The 15,271-nt window shown below is 46.3% G+C and overlaps 1 protein-coding gene across 2 annotated transcripts in view; it reads right to left on the minus strand.

Moving 5' to 3' along the window:
- LOC115641054 (cystine/glutamate transporter-like) overlaps positions 1-7,134 on the minus strand; it is a 32,852-nt gene extending 25,718 nt beyond the window's left edge. For both annotated transcript variants that reach the window (XM_030544170.1, XM_030544176.1), the window contains exons 1-2: positions 6,756-7,134; positions 382-508 (exon numbers count right to left, since the gene is read on the minus strand). In XM_030544170.1, the coding sequence (XP_030400030.1) occupies positions 382-508; positions 6,756-6,972 (344 nt within the window). In that variant the 5' untranslated portion in view covers positions 6,973-7,134. The remainder of the gene's footprint in view (positions 1-381; positions 509-6,755) is intronic.
- Positions 7,135-15,271: the final 8,137 nt, after the last annotated feature.

A 15,271-nucleotide genomic window follows, 5' to 3' on the forward strand; every position in this document is an offset into this window, starting at 1 on the left:
CAGAAAAGCCAGCTGTGTTGGCAGGTTGCAGGAAAATGTCCATCTATCTCATTACCATGTTTGCTGCAAGCTGTTCCTTGTTTTTAATTTTTTTTATTCATCTCACTCTTTTTTTTTTTACCTTTTACCCATTCATTTTCCCCCTCTGCCTCCTTTTCCCCCTCCATTTCCCTGTCTTAGGGTCCCACTTCCCCCCTTCTTTCCCTCTAGCCTCCCTCTAGCCATTTGAAAGTCCATGTGTTTGCTACTGCTACTTGTTTAGCCGAACAGCTGGAATCTGCCCCAATTAGAGTTTTAAAGAGAGGAGACTATAAATACAAATCAGCATTAACATATCACTCCTGTCCTTACACACCTATGGAAAAGCAGAACTGTTCTTACCGGATCATAACAAATTCAGCCCACAATCTTAAGAAGGCTGGCAAAGGCCCAAGGGTTTCTAGAAGGTAGATGTAATGGCCCCCAGACTTTGTGATGCTTGTTCCCAGGTCTGCATAAGACAGAGCACCTAGACACAAAATAAGGAGGGGGAATTATTTATTTATATTACAATAGTGCCTCCGGACCCTAAACATACAAACACAGTGATAGTCCCCACCCTGAAGAACTTGGTCTATATAAACAAGATGGGAGCTCCTGGAGAGCTGTCATGGCCAAAGTGTTGATCACAGAGTACAAGGCCTTCTAGTCACAGGACAAGGACCATGATGAAGACCCAGGAAACGGTGGTTTGTGAAGCTTCATGCCTCCTCCAGAAGGCTGGTGTCAGCATGGAAGGAGTACTTGACAGGAATGACTGGAGACAAAGAACAAGAGCTATCTATCCTGACTGACAGGAGAAGGTGAAGAAGAATGGAATATTACAGTCTCCCCTCAGAGTTGGTGAACTGAGGCAGAGAGAGATTGTGACTTGCCAAGGTCACACAGGAAGTCAATGGTTTGGAACTGAACCCAGATCTACTGCATCCTAGTCTATGAGATCACCCTTCCTCTGAGATAAGTCGCTGCGATGGAGCACTGGGATTTAATGACTGTAAAGAGGTCATATAATATACAACAGCCTGATTATGTACTGTGGTGGCTGGTGAATTTTGGGGCAAGTGGGGCACTTTACCTGCACAGCTGGAAGGAGCAGGGTTGTAGCTGGGGGAGTTGTGAAGAAGATAGAGGCAGCAAGAGAGCTGGGAGGGCTCTGGGGTTGTCTCCCTACAGAGCCTGTCCTGTGCCCAGATCCCACTCCCTGCAGGGGGCTGCACTGCCTGGGTGGTTCTGGCCTGTGCTTCTGGTGGCTCTGGCCCCAGCACTCCCCTGCTTGGTCCTGATTGCAGTATTCCAACTCCCTCTGTGCTGACCTGCTACTGCATGCCACCCACCCTGGCCTAGCACTGCTGGGGAAGTGGGGGGTTGGGAGGGGAAGGAGGAGAGGTACTGGCTGTGACCTCTCCCACTCCCCTCACACCAGAAAGGCCAGAAATGAGTGAGACTTTTCTCTCTCTCTGCTCCCACTAGGTCTGGGGTATGGGAAGGGGGGGTGTCTGACTTCCCCTTGTGATGTGCCCTTGGACCTACCTGCTCCCAGGAGTCCATCCTGATGATTGGAGGGGTGTAAGCTGTAGAGCACTCTAAAGTGTTGCACTTTACCTCCCTCGTGTAGACCCTGGCATTGTGTTCTAAATGGTACCTCTTTCACCAGCAGGGTCTATACAGGGCAGTTAAAGCCTTTAGAACTTTTTACGGTCGCTACTGCCTGTGGCTTAAGCAGTGAATCTAATGCTGCAGGCCCTACTGGAAACTTTTGCTGCTCCTGTCCGACCTTGACTGTGCAGACTGAACATGTGCCACAGGACTGGTAGAGAACAACCACCTGCTGCTAAATATGAATTGCGAACAAAGGAAATATATAGTAGGTTCCTATAGATTCACTGTGTCTGTGTTTCGTTTTGAGTGACGCACACACACGCGTATGTATGTATGTATGTGTGTGTGCTTATCTGCTTTGATGCCCTCTACACACCACCTGCCACTGATTACATATGAGATAGTAGTGAACTTTTCATTATACTAATAATCTAAATGTTTATCCCCTGGGAAGGACAAAAGCAAACAAAGATAGGAACACTGAGGATGCTGAAATATGAAGTATTACAATGCACCTTTATTCTCTCAAGTCCTTAGCATTCACTATAGAAAGACCCCTTTTTCTTTTCAAATAGGGCACTTTTCCTCTGGCTTGTTTGATGGGTTCACATTTTTCACTGGATTGTTTGTCTGTGCTGTCAAGTTGGCTTGAGCCATGTCCAGGCCAGGGGTTATGTAAAGGCAGGCAAAAGGCTGGAACCTGGCAAGTTTGTGCTATGGTGATACTTAGTGCTAAGATTATTAGTGCTGAGTATTTATTATACAGTGCCTAATGTGGGCTTGGCATTGTACAGCAGCAGGACCCTGAGCCAGTAGTGGGGTTCATTAAATGTGCTGAAAAATTCTGCATTGGACCTAGAACGCCTACGCTGTCTTCGGAGTCCTGCAGAGGACAGCTGCAGCCTGAGTACAAATAACTAGTGCTTAGTTTGTCCCCTGGCTGTGGCCTGCCATCTCAGCACTGTTACTAAAGAATATGCTGCCAGACACACTATCTTAACCTGGGACGTCAGTTCCCCAAGGGACTGGGCATCCCAGTGAGCTAATGAATAAGTATTTTGTTTCTGGAAGTGTGTGTTCAAATCCTCATTTGGTCCCAGATAAAAGTGGTGGGTTTTTTTTTGGTTTTTTTGTTTTCCTGGCTTGCTCTACTTGGTGGAGAGAATTTTTGTCTAAATGAGGGGGCCTGTTCTAACATGAAAAGACACTGACTTCAATGAGCTTTTCAGTCAGCTTCAAAATCGCCACTTAACTGAAGCCTTCGCTTTACAGCTATGATTTAAAAAATATATATATATATTTACTGAAGTTTCTATTTATTTAAAAAAACTACAAACCTCTAAGCTATTCTACCACCTTGCCCTCATTAGTGTTCTGTGTACTACACAAGTGTGAGAGCTTTGCCCCTCTCCCTGCACATCTTCAGTTACAGCTGGAACTTGATTTCTGTGTCCCCAATTCGTTTGGTTTTATGCCATGTCCTTCAAACTACTGAATTCTTTAAGGATCAAGCCTCCAGTGTGGTACACATGATTTAATTTAGTGGAGGACTATGAATGACACAATGAGTGAGACAATTATACTTTATTTAAAATAATTAGTTAAAGCGAACAGGCGTCACAATGTGACAATACACTGCGTTGATACTAATGCTCTAAGATGAGACGATGCATCTGGACCCTCCCCGGAGGGTAAGAATGGCTAGCCTATAACCGTTTTTCTAATGGTTCCTTCCTGATAGATGAGTGCACATAATTTAAAAATAGGGTGCTACCCTTTTTATAATCACTATTAACACCCACATTAATTAGCATCAAGCCTGCCTTTTACCATATCTATATTTCCACTGCCATAATTTAAAATAGTCAATGAGGGAGTAGAAGAGGGTATTTAATATTGAACTCATCTTTAATTAACAGCTGTGTAAATGCTGCCATATTAGTAACTGTCATTATGCAGAGAGAGCATTTTCCATAACATTTTATCTAAAACACTTGTAAAATCCAGTGAGGGCCAACAATGTTTGCCCCCGGCTCTAATTTATCTCTGACTTGCCTCTGAATTGTCTCACTTCACTTCACTCAGATTTTATCAGACCGCATTTGACTATTGTCAAGCCTATTTTTAGGAAATAGGTTATTGGGCCTACTTAGGTTTCTATATAACATAACCAAGCATCATCTCTATAGGCTACAGCAGGTCTCTCCACCAACCCCATGTCAGCAAGTGTGGAAGACAGAGAGAGCCAGGGCTGGGGATAGAGGATGGAGCCATGGGAACTGCATATATAGAGATCTCTGCTCAAGCTAGTGAAAAGTCTGTGATCTCATCGTAATCCTTTCCACTGGGTTCCCTCTGGGGATCTCAAAACAGGCTTCAGGGGTGCAGCCTCGCTTTCCAGGTTAAGGATACGTATTCCCATTCTGATCAAGTATCGGATTAGAATCTGATGGGTAGGGGCAGCAGACCTGGGGGCCAGGTACAGCTAGCACCTCTGCAATGAAAATATTATGGGGGATCTGCCCCCATGTGAGTTCATGCACACTTGGGGGAGGGGGCAAAGCAAGAGCTGGATCCAGCAGGGTCTGAGAGCAGGTAGAAATCCCTGAAACCCTCCTTCCTAGCCTGGAGCTAGCTGCCTTCCACTCCCTGTGGAGTCTTATTACCTCCCCTCACTCTTTCTCTCCTTCCCTACCCACTCCATCCCCGGAGCCTATGGGCCTGATTCTCCACTGACTGGTATCTCTGTGTAGTCTGGTTACTGAGAGATCTGGGCACAAGCAAGCAATGTGTGTTTTAATAGGGGTAAATGTATAAATCTAGGAACAAAGAATGCAGGTCATGCTTAAAGGACTGGCGCCTCTATCCTGAAAAAGAGTTGGGGCTGCTGGTGCCTAATCAGCTGAATGTGAGCACCCAGTGAGATACCATGGCCAATAGCATTAATGCAATCCTTGGATGCATAGAAAGGGGAATGTCAGACCCTACAGGCATTATATTACATCTGGATTTGGACTAATGTGACGCTGCTGGAATACGGTGTTCAGTTCTGGGGCCCACAACTCAAAATGGATGTTGAGAAATTGGTGAAGGTTCAGAGAAGAGCCACAAGGTTGAGTAAAGGATTGGAAAACATGACCCTCATTCCTCCCTTCCCCCTAGGCTTCAGAGCCTGAGCTGCAGCCTCTACACAGCTATTTTTAGCATATTAGCGTGAACCCTGCTAGCAGAAGTCTGTGAACCTGGGCTTGGAGGCTCACTTCCAGGTGCAGTGTAGACATACTTACAGTGGCAGATTCAAGAAGCTCAGGCTATTTAGCTTCAGCAAGAGGTGATTAAGCATCACTTAGGCACAGTCTATAAATACATACACAGGGAACAAATATTTGCTAATGGTCTCTTCAATCTGACAGGCAAAGTTCTAACATGATCTAATGGCTGGAAGTTGGAGCTAGACACATTTGTAACAGGGTAATTAACCAGTGGAACATTTTACCGAGTATTGGGGTGGATTCTCCATGACTGGCCAGTTAAGACTGGAGATTTTTCTAAAAGAGACTAATTCAAACAGAGCCGAATTCAGGGAATACTGACAAGCTGTGCTATACAGGAGGTCAGAGTAGGTGATCCCGATGGTCCCTTCTGGGTTTCAAATCTATGAATCATTCATCTCAGTGGAAAGTGAGTGTAAGACGGTACAAAATCAGACTGACATCATTTTGCACCTCCTTTCCACTGGTGCATCTGGCGCCAAAAGGTGTAAGGAAGTGAAGAATCAGGCTGAGTCTTTGACTTAGGATACGTCTATCCTGCAAGTGGGAGCGTGCTTCCTACCTTGAGTGGACAGACACATGCTCGCTCTGCTTGAGCTCGCATGCTAAAAATAGCAGTGTAGCCAGCAGTAGAAAGGGTTGTGGCTCGGGCTAACCATCTGGGTAAGAAACCTGCTTGGAGCCTCTGCCTATGTACTCAGGTGGCTAGCCTGAGCTATTTTTAACACACGAGCAGAGCTAGTGTGTCTGGCTACCTGAGCTGGGAACCACGAGCTGCAATGTCTCCACGGCTATTTTTAACACCATAGCATGAGCCCAAGTCTGTCAGCCCAAGTTCTGAGGCTCGCTGCTTAGACATACCCTTAAGATAGATAAAAAGGCAATAAAAGACCTGAGGCATTGCTGCATCTGGTCTGGGGCTGGTGACTCAGGCTCATGGGGCTTGGGCTGCAGAACTATAAAATTGCAGTGTAGAGATTTGGGCTCAGTCTGGAGCCCCTGGGCTCCAGAGACCCTTCTGCTCATAGGGTCTCAGGGCCTGAGCTCCAACCTTACAGCTTTTTAATCCCACCAATTGCTTTACATTTTCCTACATGCCCTCACGAGGAAATGGACTAGAAACATCCTTTAAAAAAAAAAAGAAAAAAAGCTGAGATAAGCCCTTAGAATTCCAGCCACGTGGGGTTGCCATGGCAGCATGCTTTGTGGGTTCTGAAAGTTGGCTTTTCCCACAACTCAGAAACCCAGGGAGGCCACCTTGCCTCAGCAGGCTTTGTGCTGTGGAGCCAAAGGTTTTGAATAGGGTTTGGATTTACAGGACCGGCTCCACTGCTGCATGGAGCTTCAATTATACAGATTAACATCTGCCAAGGGTCTACCCCAGGGGTGGCCAAATTGCAGCTCTTTTTAAAGTTAAAGTGCGGCTCCCCAGCGGCTTGAGTTTCCCTTTCTTACACTCAGCAGCCCCCCCCCCCCCACATTGCTTCTGGCTTGTGCCCAGCGGGGAGGGGGATCTCGGGGCTCAGAACTTCAGCAGTAGTGGGGCCCCGGGCAAGCACCTCCAGCGGGGCTGACGCCCCAAGCGTTGGCAGCACATCCTGACTCTCGAACATCTGAAAATTGTTGTATGCGGCTCAGAGGGTCAGTAAGTTTGGCCACCCCTGGTCTAGTCCACATTACTCCAGGTTATTTTCTATTTGCTTTGCAGTCTTTTTACAATGTATTGCTGATAGTTCCTCTGTGTTTTCATGTGAAAATCTGCGCGTCTCTAGAACACACACAGATGTTTGCAATGTTGTAACGTTGTTGCTGGCTCACGCAGGAGAATTAGAAAAAGCAACTCACCAAATAGAGAGAGGACCCCGCAAGCCAGCCAGACAACCAAGGAGAGTCCCACATTGCCGGAGTTTTGCAATACCCCTTTTGGAGCGATAAAAATGCCACTGCCAATGACTGTGCCGATAATCAGTGCGATGGCCCTCACCAGGGTGATCTTCTTTCTCAGGAACACTGCCTCCTTTCCCCTGCCTTCCTTCGCATTTGACTTTCTGCAAAATCCCATTGCTCTCTGACTGCCTTCTCTGTTTGAGCCCTGCAAGCGCAGGTCTTCCCGAGAGCTCTGTGTCTAACACCCAACTTCTAGGATTGACATACCCTCTGCAGTTTTTTTCCCCAGCCCTATGCAGGCTCCCCTCCCTCTAGGCTTTCAGGCTGCCAGAGAATGGCCTTGGCTGGAATCCTCTAGGTATAACAAGCATGAAACATACAAACAAAAACAGCAAAGTGAGAAGGTGAAAGAAGTGCTCTGTAGCCCAGGCAGAAGGGGGAGGTGACATGTCACATTCTGAATTTTACACTGTAAATCCAGCTCAGTGGGACTCCAGGTTGTGGACTTGGTGGTCCCAAGCCAGTGCCTGAGCAGCCAAACCGCATTGTAAACCTGGATTCACAATTGCTGGAGCCGGGTCTCTCAGCTGTGCTCATGCATCCACACTCCATGCTGCAGACCGTTTGACTCAGGTCTGCAGCTTGATCTGCGTTCACACTGCAAAATTACATGGCTTTGACCTACCCCCAACAAGATCCTAGGACCTGGGGTCTGACCTGAATCAGATTGATTTGTGGGTGTTGAGAAGTGGCTTTGGGCTCAAACCTGAGTCAGAACCTTGGCTTAGTGTGCAGTTTAGATGTACCCAAAGAGCACAGTTCTGATCCCGCTTATGCTGACTTCAGAGGACTTGCTCCTGTTTTACATTAATGTAATTCAGATCAGAATCACACCCGTACATTTCCCTGTTGGCTTTATAGTGTTAATTCAAAATCCAGAAGAAACCACAAGCAGGCTCAGAGCTAAAGCTCTATTTGGTGCAAAATGTTATAGTAACATAAGGCATCTCACGGTGGATCAGAATCCTGGCCCAGCAAATCTATCTTCAATGGTGGCCAATGCCTAATACTTCAGAAGGCAGTTACCCTGCCTACAACTATCACAAGGTGTCTCGTCTATACTGAGGTTTTACCCACCAGTTTGGTGGCACTGATGCAAATCCAAGGCACTAGTGCGCTGGTCTGGTGCAGCTTATTCCAGTTTCAAACGAGACCAGTGGGTGTCATGGCTTTCTCTGGTGCAGTTATATCAGGGTACATAAAGATCCCTATAAAAGTAACCAGCCCAGGCACCGAATCTGCTCGACCATCCATTGCTATGGTGAAAAATTATGTTTTTACTTGCTGTACACAAATAGAATTTTGCAAGGCTGGCCAAGCTTATTGTGCAATGCTATATGCAAAGGAAAAGTTCCTTCTGGATCTCCCACCTCCCCAGGTGATCAAATTTGCCCCTGAAACATGAGATTTGATTCCCTTTGTCTTAATATGCATACTTACAAATGCAATTACTGGTCCCTGAGTGATTTGGTTCTCTAGTAAAGCCAATTAGGGTCCAGAACCTCTGGCAGCAGTGAATCCCCTCAGCTGCCTGCAGACTTTGTGAAGCCCAGTTTGCATTTACTGCTATTTGTTCTAAATTTACCTGCCATTAATGATGCAATTATTACAAGCAAAGACAACAAAGAGGCTCAAAGTCCAGAGGTAAAATAAAGAGAAGAGAGTCTAAGGCAGGACATGGAATGCAGGCCTAAACAGCCAAGAGAAATGGAACAAGGGAGAGCAGTGGTGAGAGTAGAGGCCTAATCTCCACAGGTAATGTCCCACCCAAGTGGTAGTAGGTACCCCTCAAGCACCTCTCTGCATCCAGTTCTATATAGCTTGATCCAAAGTGCCCCGAAGTCAGTAGGAGCCATTTCACTGACTTCAGTGGAATTTGGATCAGGCCCAAAATCACAAAGGGAAGCTTAAGGGGTTTGTAACATTCTGACTTGCTGTACAAATGCATAGGGTCGTGTAGTGTATGTGCAATGTTCAACTCACCAGGAATGGGAGGAGAGAAATTGCAGCACCTCCCACTGACTTTAACTGGAGTTGTGGGTGTTCAGGCAGTTCTGGCAACCAGCTCCTATCACTTGCATTGATTTAACTAACTGGATTTCTAAATCAGTTTAGTTAAGTCAGTGCAACCCTTTTTGTTGTCACTTTTAAACTGAACAAAGGTTTCTTTGTGTTCATAGGTGCCGACTCTGTGGGTGCTTCAGGGCTGGAGCACTCATGGGAAAAAATTAGTGGGTGCCCAGCACCCACTGGCAGCCAAGCTCCTCCTGCATTTGTCTTGCCTCCTCCTGCACCTCCTCCCCTGAGCACGCCGGGCCCCCGCTCCTCTGCCTACCTCCCAGCGCTTGCCACCACCAAATAGCTGTAGCAAGCTCTGGAGGGAGTGGGGAGGAGCGTGCTCAGGGGAGGAAGCGAGGCTGGAGCGGAGACTTGGGGAAGGGGTTTGAATGGGGATGGGAGAGGGTGGAATTGGGGGCGGGGACTTTGGGGAAGGGGTTGGAATGGGAGTGAGAGGGGGCGGGGCAGGGGTGGAGTCGAGTTGGGGCCGAGGGCATGGGGGGGTTGAGCACCCACTGGTGCCAGTAAAAGACTGTGCCTATGTTTGTACTGATTTAGCTTCATTCAGTATAGGTATAAGGCAGGCTTTATTAATGCCTTGACCCCTTGAGTATAAGCATCCCATTTAGAGGTACTGATCGAGGTGAAAATTAGAGGTGGACTAGGAATCTGTACAGGTATGTGGCTGAGCTGGGTTTGATTTGGTTCTCATCTCCCATTCCTGCAGGTGCTGGAAAGTAGCACAGTAGCATACTCAGTCCCATGGTAACAGTCTCTGGCCATGGCCAGCACCAGTGGCTTTGGAGGAAGGCACAAAAAACCCTGCAGCACACAGTGATGGGATAAACTGTTCCCAGGGAAAGAGGCCTCTGAATCCCCAGCAGTTAGAGGTTGGCTTATGCCCGTAAGCAGAGGGTTTATAGTTCTTCACAAACTCTTCAGGATGTGTTTCCCTTTAGCATTTACTGTCATTATAACATAAGGGTGGCCAATCCAGGGATGAAGCTGATCCCTCACAGGTGGTGAGGCGGAAGGGATCATACCGTAAGTCATTGGTGAAATAGCTGAAAATGGAGGACAGGGGAGCGCAGGGAATGGTTCCCACAGGAGACAATGAAAAGCAACAGATTAAAGGGTTGCTGTGAAGCTAAAATCATCTCTGAATAACTCCTTGCCAGGGAACACCCTGAATCATTAATTACAAGAACAAATAGACAATGGTTCTACTTTTTCACACCACTTACACTATTTCTTTATCCTCTGAACTTCACTTAGCTTGGACCACGAAAGGTGGATAAGGTTCACTTTCTCTTCAGAGTTCATTTTGCTTCCCGTCTCTCATGCACTAATGTAAGATCATTGTGTGTGGCTTTACAACACTGAGTGGGAGTCTTTCTACTGGAAAAAAACCCCTGATCTGATGCTTTCAAACACAATCATGAACATGTTTTCAGTTCATATTTAATTTTAAATCAAACTTTCTTTTTTTTTTGGTCCTTAAATAGTTGTCTCTTTTAAAATAGCCTCCAGCCTCTGCTTAAGTATTCTATAAAATGCTTTTCCAACACTGGAGGCCTCCCTTCTTCACCCACAGCTCTGACTGCATACCTTGACTTTAGTTCCAAACCACTGTTGCCAATACCCCTTAATCCTGAACCAGATCCCTCTACACTCCTGAAATTTAGCCCCTTCCTCCTCCTTGGCACCTCAGTCCAGACCCAAGCCCCGCCTGCTGCCAATGCAGCTCAGGCCCAACCAGCAGCATATTATCGCCTAGGCTGACAAGGCCTAGGCCTAGGGTGGCAAATTTGCAGGGGCAGCAAATTTATAATAGCAGCATTTTTGTAATCATGGCATCAGTGACACCACGATTCTACCAGTCATAGCACGTATTGAAACCACCAATGACAATGCAACGCCATTTAGTAAACATACTCGTGAGAATCCTAAACGTTGTTAATATGGCTGGAAGGAAGAAATGAAGTGGTTCTCAGTTTTGGATCCATGTGTGGTCCCGTGCTATAAGTGAAATCACGCTGTACAGACAGGCGTTCAAGCGAGAGTCGGCTGTACTTGTAATTTTATTTATAATAAAACTTGTAAATGTTCAGTTATTTTAATGATATTTAAATTCATTTTAGTTCAAACGAATTTGTAAAAAAACTAAAACAAGTTCGTATGGGGCCGAGGGTGGCAATTATTTCAGGGCCTAGGGGCAGCAAAATCATTAATCCACTACTGAGCCCAACCTGAAGCTCCCTGCTACTGCTGGTTCTCTTCAAAGTTCAACTAGAAAGGCCTTCTACATTTCCTGTGGCGTCCCCACCTCAACCCTCCCCCTCCAGCTCTGTGGGTTTCCCCTCTTTTCTCATTCTATGAGGCCACGTGGTCTAGCTCAGGGATTCTCAACCTGTGGGTTGCAACCAAAACTGGGTCACCAGAATGCGACAAAGGGTCTCATGAGAAGCCGGAGGGAAGCGAGGAGTGTTGCAGAGCCAGCCTCATGCTTGTCCTGCAGCTGTAGTCCCATAGAGCAGGCTGGGCTTGGCACTCCGCTCCGGGCATTGCGATCTGGCGTTTGTGGTTGCAGCGCTGCTCAGCTTTGGCCCAGTAGCCCCTTGGTCATGCATCAGGTTGCAATTCCGCTCACAAAAATTTGGCCCAGTTGGGGCCAAATCTGAGCAGTGCTGCTACCTCAGAGCCCAGCCCACCCTGGGGACAGAAGCTACAGGGACTCACTGCTCTGATACAGTGTACTTAGTGCGTTAATGTGTAATTAATAAGACAGATTTTATTGGTACTCAAGCAATTGACTGGACCATGACAGGACACTGTTTACAAATGGGTCCTGAGCCAAAAAAGGTTTGAGAACTACTGACCTGGTTCACTGGAACTAGGAACCAGAAACTCCTAGGTTCTAATCCCAGTTTTGCCTCTGGCTGCAGTGTGACTGCAGGCAAGAAACTTTACCTCTCCTTACCTCGGTTTCACCATTTCACCTCTCTACCTTACAAGAGACTAATTAGCTGATGTTAGTGCTTTGGGTCTTCTGTGTATTGTTCAATTTACGGTATCAACAATTGCTAGTTAATTTGTCTGAGGAATGTCTTAATCCTGCTACTGTCACTTTAGCCTGGGCAAAGGACTTGAGTGGGTTGTGACAGGGAAGCTCCCCAGCACAGCTCTGCAAAACAGTGGATGAAGTTGTGTCTAGTAAATACCAACAGCTTGGGAAGTGTTGAACAAAAGAAAAAAAAGCCTCAATGGGTTAAAAAGAAACTGTGCTAGCTTGGTTATAGTTGTGTTTAGCTTGTGTTGTAATAAATCAATAACAGCTGAACTCTGAGGCCAGCAGCACAGAGGCACTCCAGAGATCGGGGCTGAGGAGGAGTTTGGGCTGAGGAGGAGCTAGGTACAGTATTGAGTGAATTAGTACGTATATGCGGTAGAGTAATTATGAATTAGGTGTTTGCACTGAAGCTGAGTCAGCGACTAAAGGTGAGTGGCTAAGAGGTTAGAGTCAAAAGGAATTATCTATAGGCACGGGGAAAACAGCCAGGCTCTGAGTTAGAACCTAGAGGGTCTTGGAGAAACCTCAGCTCAGGAAGGTAGATCCAGAGTAGATGCTTAACTCTTGATGGTGGGGGCACGTGATCACCCCACACGTCACCTCTGGGTTGAGGAGCAGCAGCAAAGCCAGCTAGACCACCTGGGCAGCGGCAAGAGAACATCTCAGAGACTATCTCATGGCAGTCAGGCTCTGCAGGCACGGACCAGGTCCTGGTGGTGTCACCAGCTGGATCCTGGCTCCTTTAGGGGAGAGGCAAGAGCATGTCAGGAGCGCAGCTTGGAACTGTGCCACCTGTCCTGCCTGGGGAGCCTCTGGCCGTGCAGAGAAATCTTGGCTCGGGCAGCGGAGCAGGGAGGGCTGCCAGGCAGGCAGCCGGTGCCCCAGCTCCCAAAGCACAGAGAGTCAGGGGCTGCAGTGAGCTGGGCAGCTCCCACCAACTTCCGATCCTCTGGCTCCTGGCATGAGCTGATGGTTTTAAAATTGTGGGACTGAAAACCTCTGCGCTAAATGGAAGGCAGAAATCGGGGTGGGGGGGGACACACACATGCATTGCCTCTTTTTGTAGCTCAACAGCAGTTGAGTTAGATTAAGGGTACACTTACTGTAAATATGAGGGGACCCAGAAAAATACCATTCCAGTACCAGCAACTCTGGGCTCTGAGTGGATAAATGAAAGAATGAAGCAACACAGAGCTAAAACAGAGTGAGAGTAGACAGATGATTTTCATTAGAGGTGACCCATCTTCCAATAACAGGATAGTGCAGTAGAGGTGGGGAATGATTTCTCTCATACAAAGAAAAAGTTTCTCCTGGAAAAAATGGGCCCTGGGGAATGCACTAAGTAGCCGGGTAAGATAGTTGACAGTGGCAGGGAGTTCTGTCGTTAAGTGTATAAGTCGCAGGGTGTGTGGCCACTTTAGAGCCCCACTGGAGTAATGCTGGGTCTCACAAGACAGACATTGCTGGAAATCTTTTATTTACTTTAGGAATTAAGTTGCTGGTAAAAAGTGTCAGCGAGATCTAAAGGCTGGAGTCCTTTATCTAAACAACAGGTACAGCGTGATCGTTGACAGTGCAAGCTTCCCTGTGCTGCCCTGCCACTGTGCCTCAACTTGGAGAAAACTGCTTCTGGAGGTGGGGGGAAGGTAGTTCAGCCTCCATGCCCATTCAGCCCTTGGCCTCTGGGGGTGCTAATGGTAATGCATGTATTTGTGAGGTGGGCGCATGGCTCCTGGGAATTGGACTGAAACCACCAAGGCACTTCCTGTAAGCCACCAGTAAGCCATCAGGCATTAACACCTGTTATCACTGCCACCCTAGGTCAGATCTGAACCAAAGAACTAGCTGTGGAAGGAGTTTCTCTATCAGGATTTAGCCCTGATGGGCCTTAGCATTGCTCAGCGCTAGGTCAAAGTTTTAAGCAAACAATCTTCTAATTGTACATAGGAGTGCTGTGATTGAGGTCTCGTTTTGCACTGACGTGTTTAAGGGACTGAGAATTTCAGGAAGGATTTGCTCTGCTTTGAAGGAGGATCAGACCCCTCTGTGGGATCTTGCTGCTGGGAATGTTTAGATTGTTTTTTTTATTTTGTCCTTTGCAGCTGAGAAAACAATTTAAAAACTGGACAAATAGTCTCAGTGCCTGCATGTGGCCTGTTCCTGAGAATGGAAGGAGGACAAGTCACAGGGGAAAGTGTAGCACGTTCATGGTAGCATCCCATAATAAATATAGTCAAACCGGAATGCTAATCTCTTGAAGTTCTTATCTATATTAGCTGGCTTGCCTTCCAGTTGGCTGTGTATCTGGGACAGGATACCAGGAATCCTGGGTTCTACACCCCACTCATCCCATTGTGACAAGTCACTTAACCTTTTCAGTCTCAGTTTTCCCCACTGTAAAAACAGAGAAAATATTTAGCTACTTCACAGGGAAGCTGTACGGCTTAATATTTGTAAAATGCATTGAGATTCTTTAGCAGCAGGTGGTATAGAAGGGGGAAGTATTCTGTTTTAATCTGACACGCTATTCTTTTGTGTTGCCTTTTTGCTAATATAATGAAAGAATTTAGGGGCTGGCACATTTGTGAAAAGAATCAATATTAAGCAAATATTGCAGAATATTAATGGGATATGAATTATTAGATTACCAAAGTAAGTTCTCTCTGCCATGAATTTAAAACTCACCATTACACTCAGCCAACTGAGGATCAGAAACAATACCATGTGATCTATATAGCCAGTGAAAGCTAATCAATACAGCTAGAATTAAAATAGTGAATACTTGCAATGACCTATTTGACAGATTGGCTTTAATCAAAAATGTTATATTTGGTGAAGAATAGAAATTCTGGTAAGAGGCAACTATATGAAAATGTGGTTTTAAGGACAACCTTAGTTTACTTCAATCTCTCACCAAGGGAGGTGGGTGAGTGGAGCCTGCTCCATCCTGGGTTCTTCATTAAAAGGTCATAGACTAAGATGTCTTCTTGCAGAAGATGTGATGTGCCAGGCTGTGGTATAATGGACCAGGAAATGCTTAAGGACCAAGGTCAAGGGGATAAATGTGACCCAGCCCAAGGATAATTTCCCATAATTACTTGGCAAGTAATTTTAATTAAAGAAATTTGAGAAAATTCCAATCTGAGCATGGACAATTCATAAACAGAAAGAGGTGGAAATTCCTTAAATAAAGCATTCATTAAGAATTATTCAGTTTGCTCTCATATTGAACCTTGGGATCACATTGGCTTTATTTCCAGCATCTGGCACTGCAAATTCACGTCTG

The sequence above is a fragment of the Gopherus evgoodei genome, chromosome 1 (genome assembly GCF_007399415.2).
Source record: "Gopherus evgoodei ecotype Sinaloan lineage chromosome 1, rGopEvg1_v1.p, whole genome shotgun sequence".
In the NCBI taxonomy this organism is placed as follows: domain Eukaryota; kingdom Metazoa; phylum Chordata; order Testudines; family Testudinidae; genus Gopherus; species Gopherus evgoodei.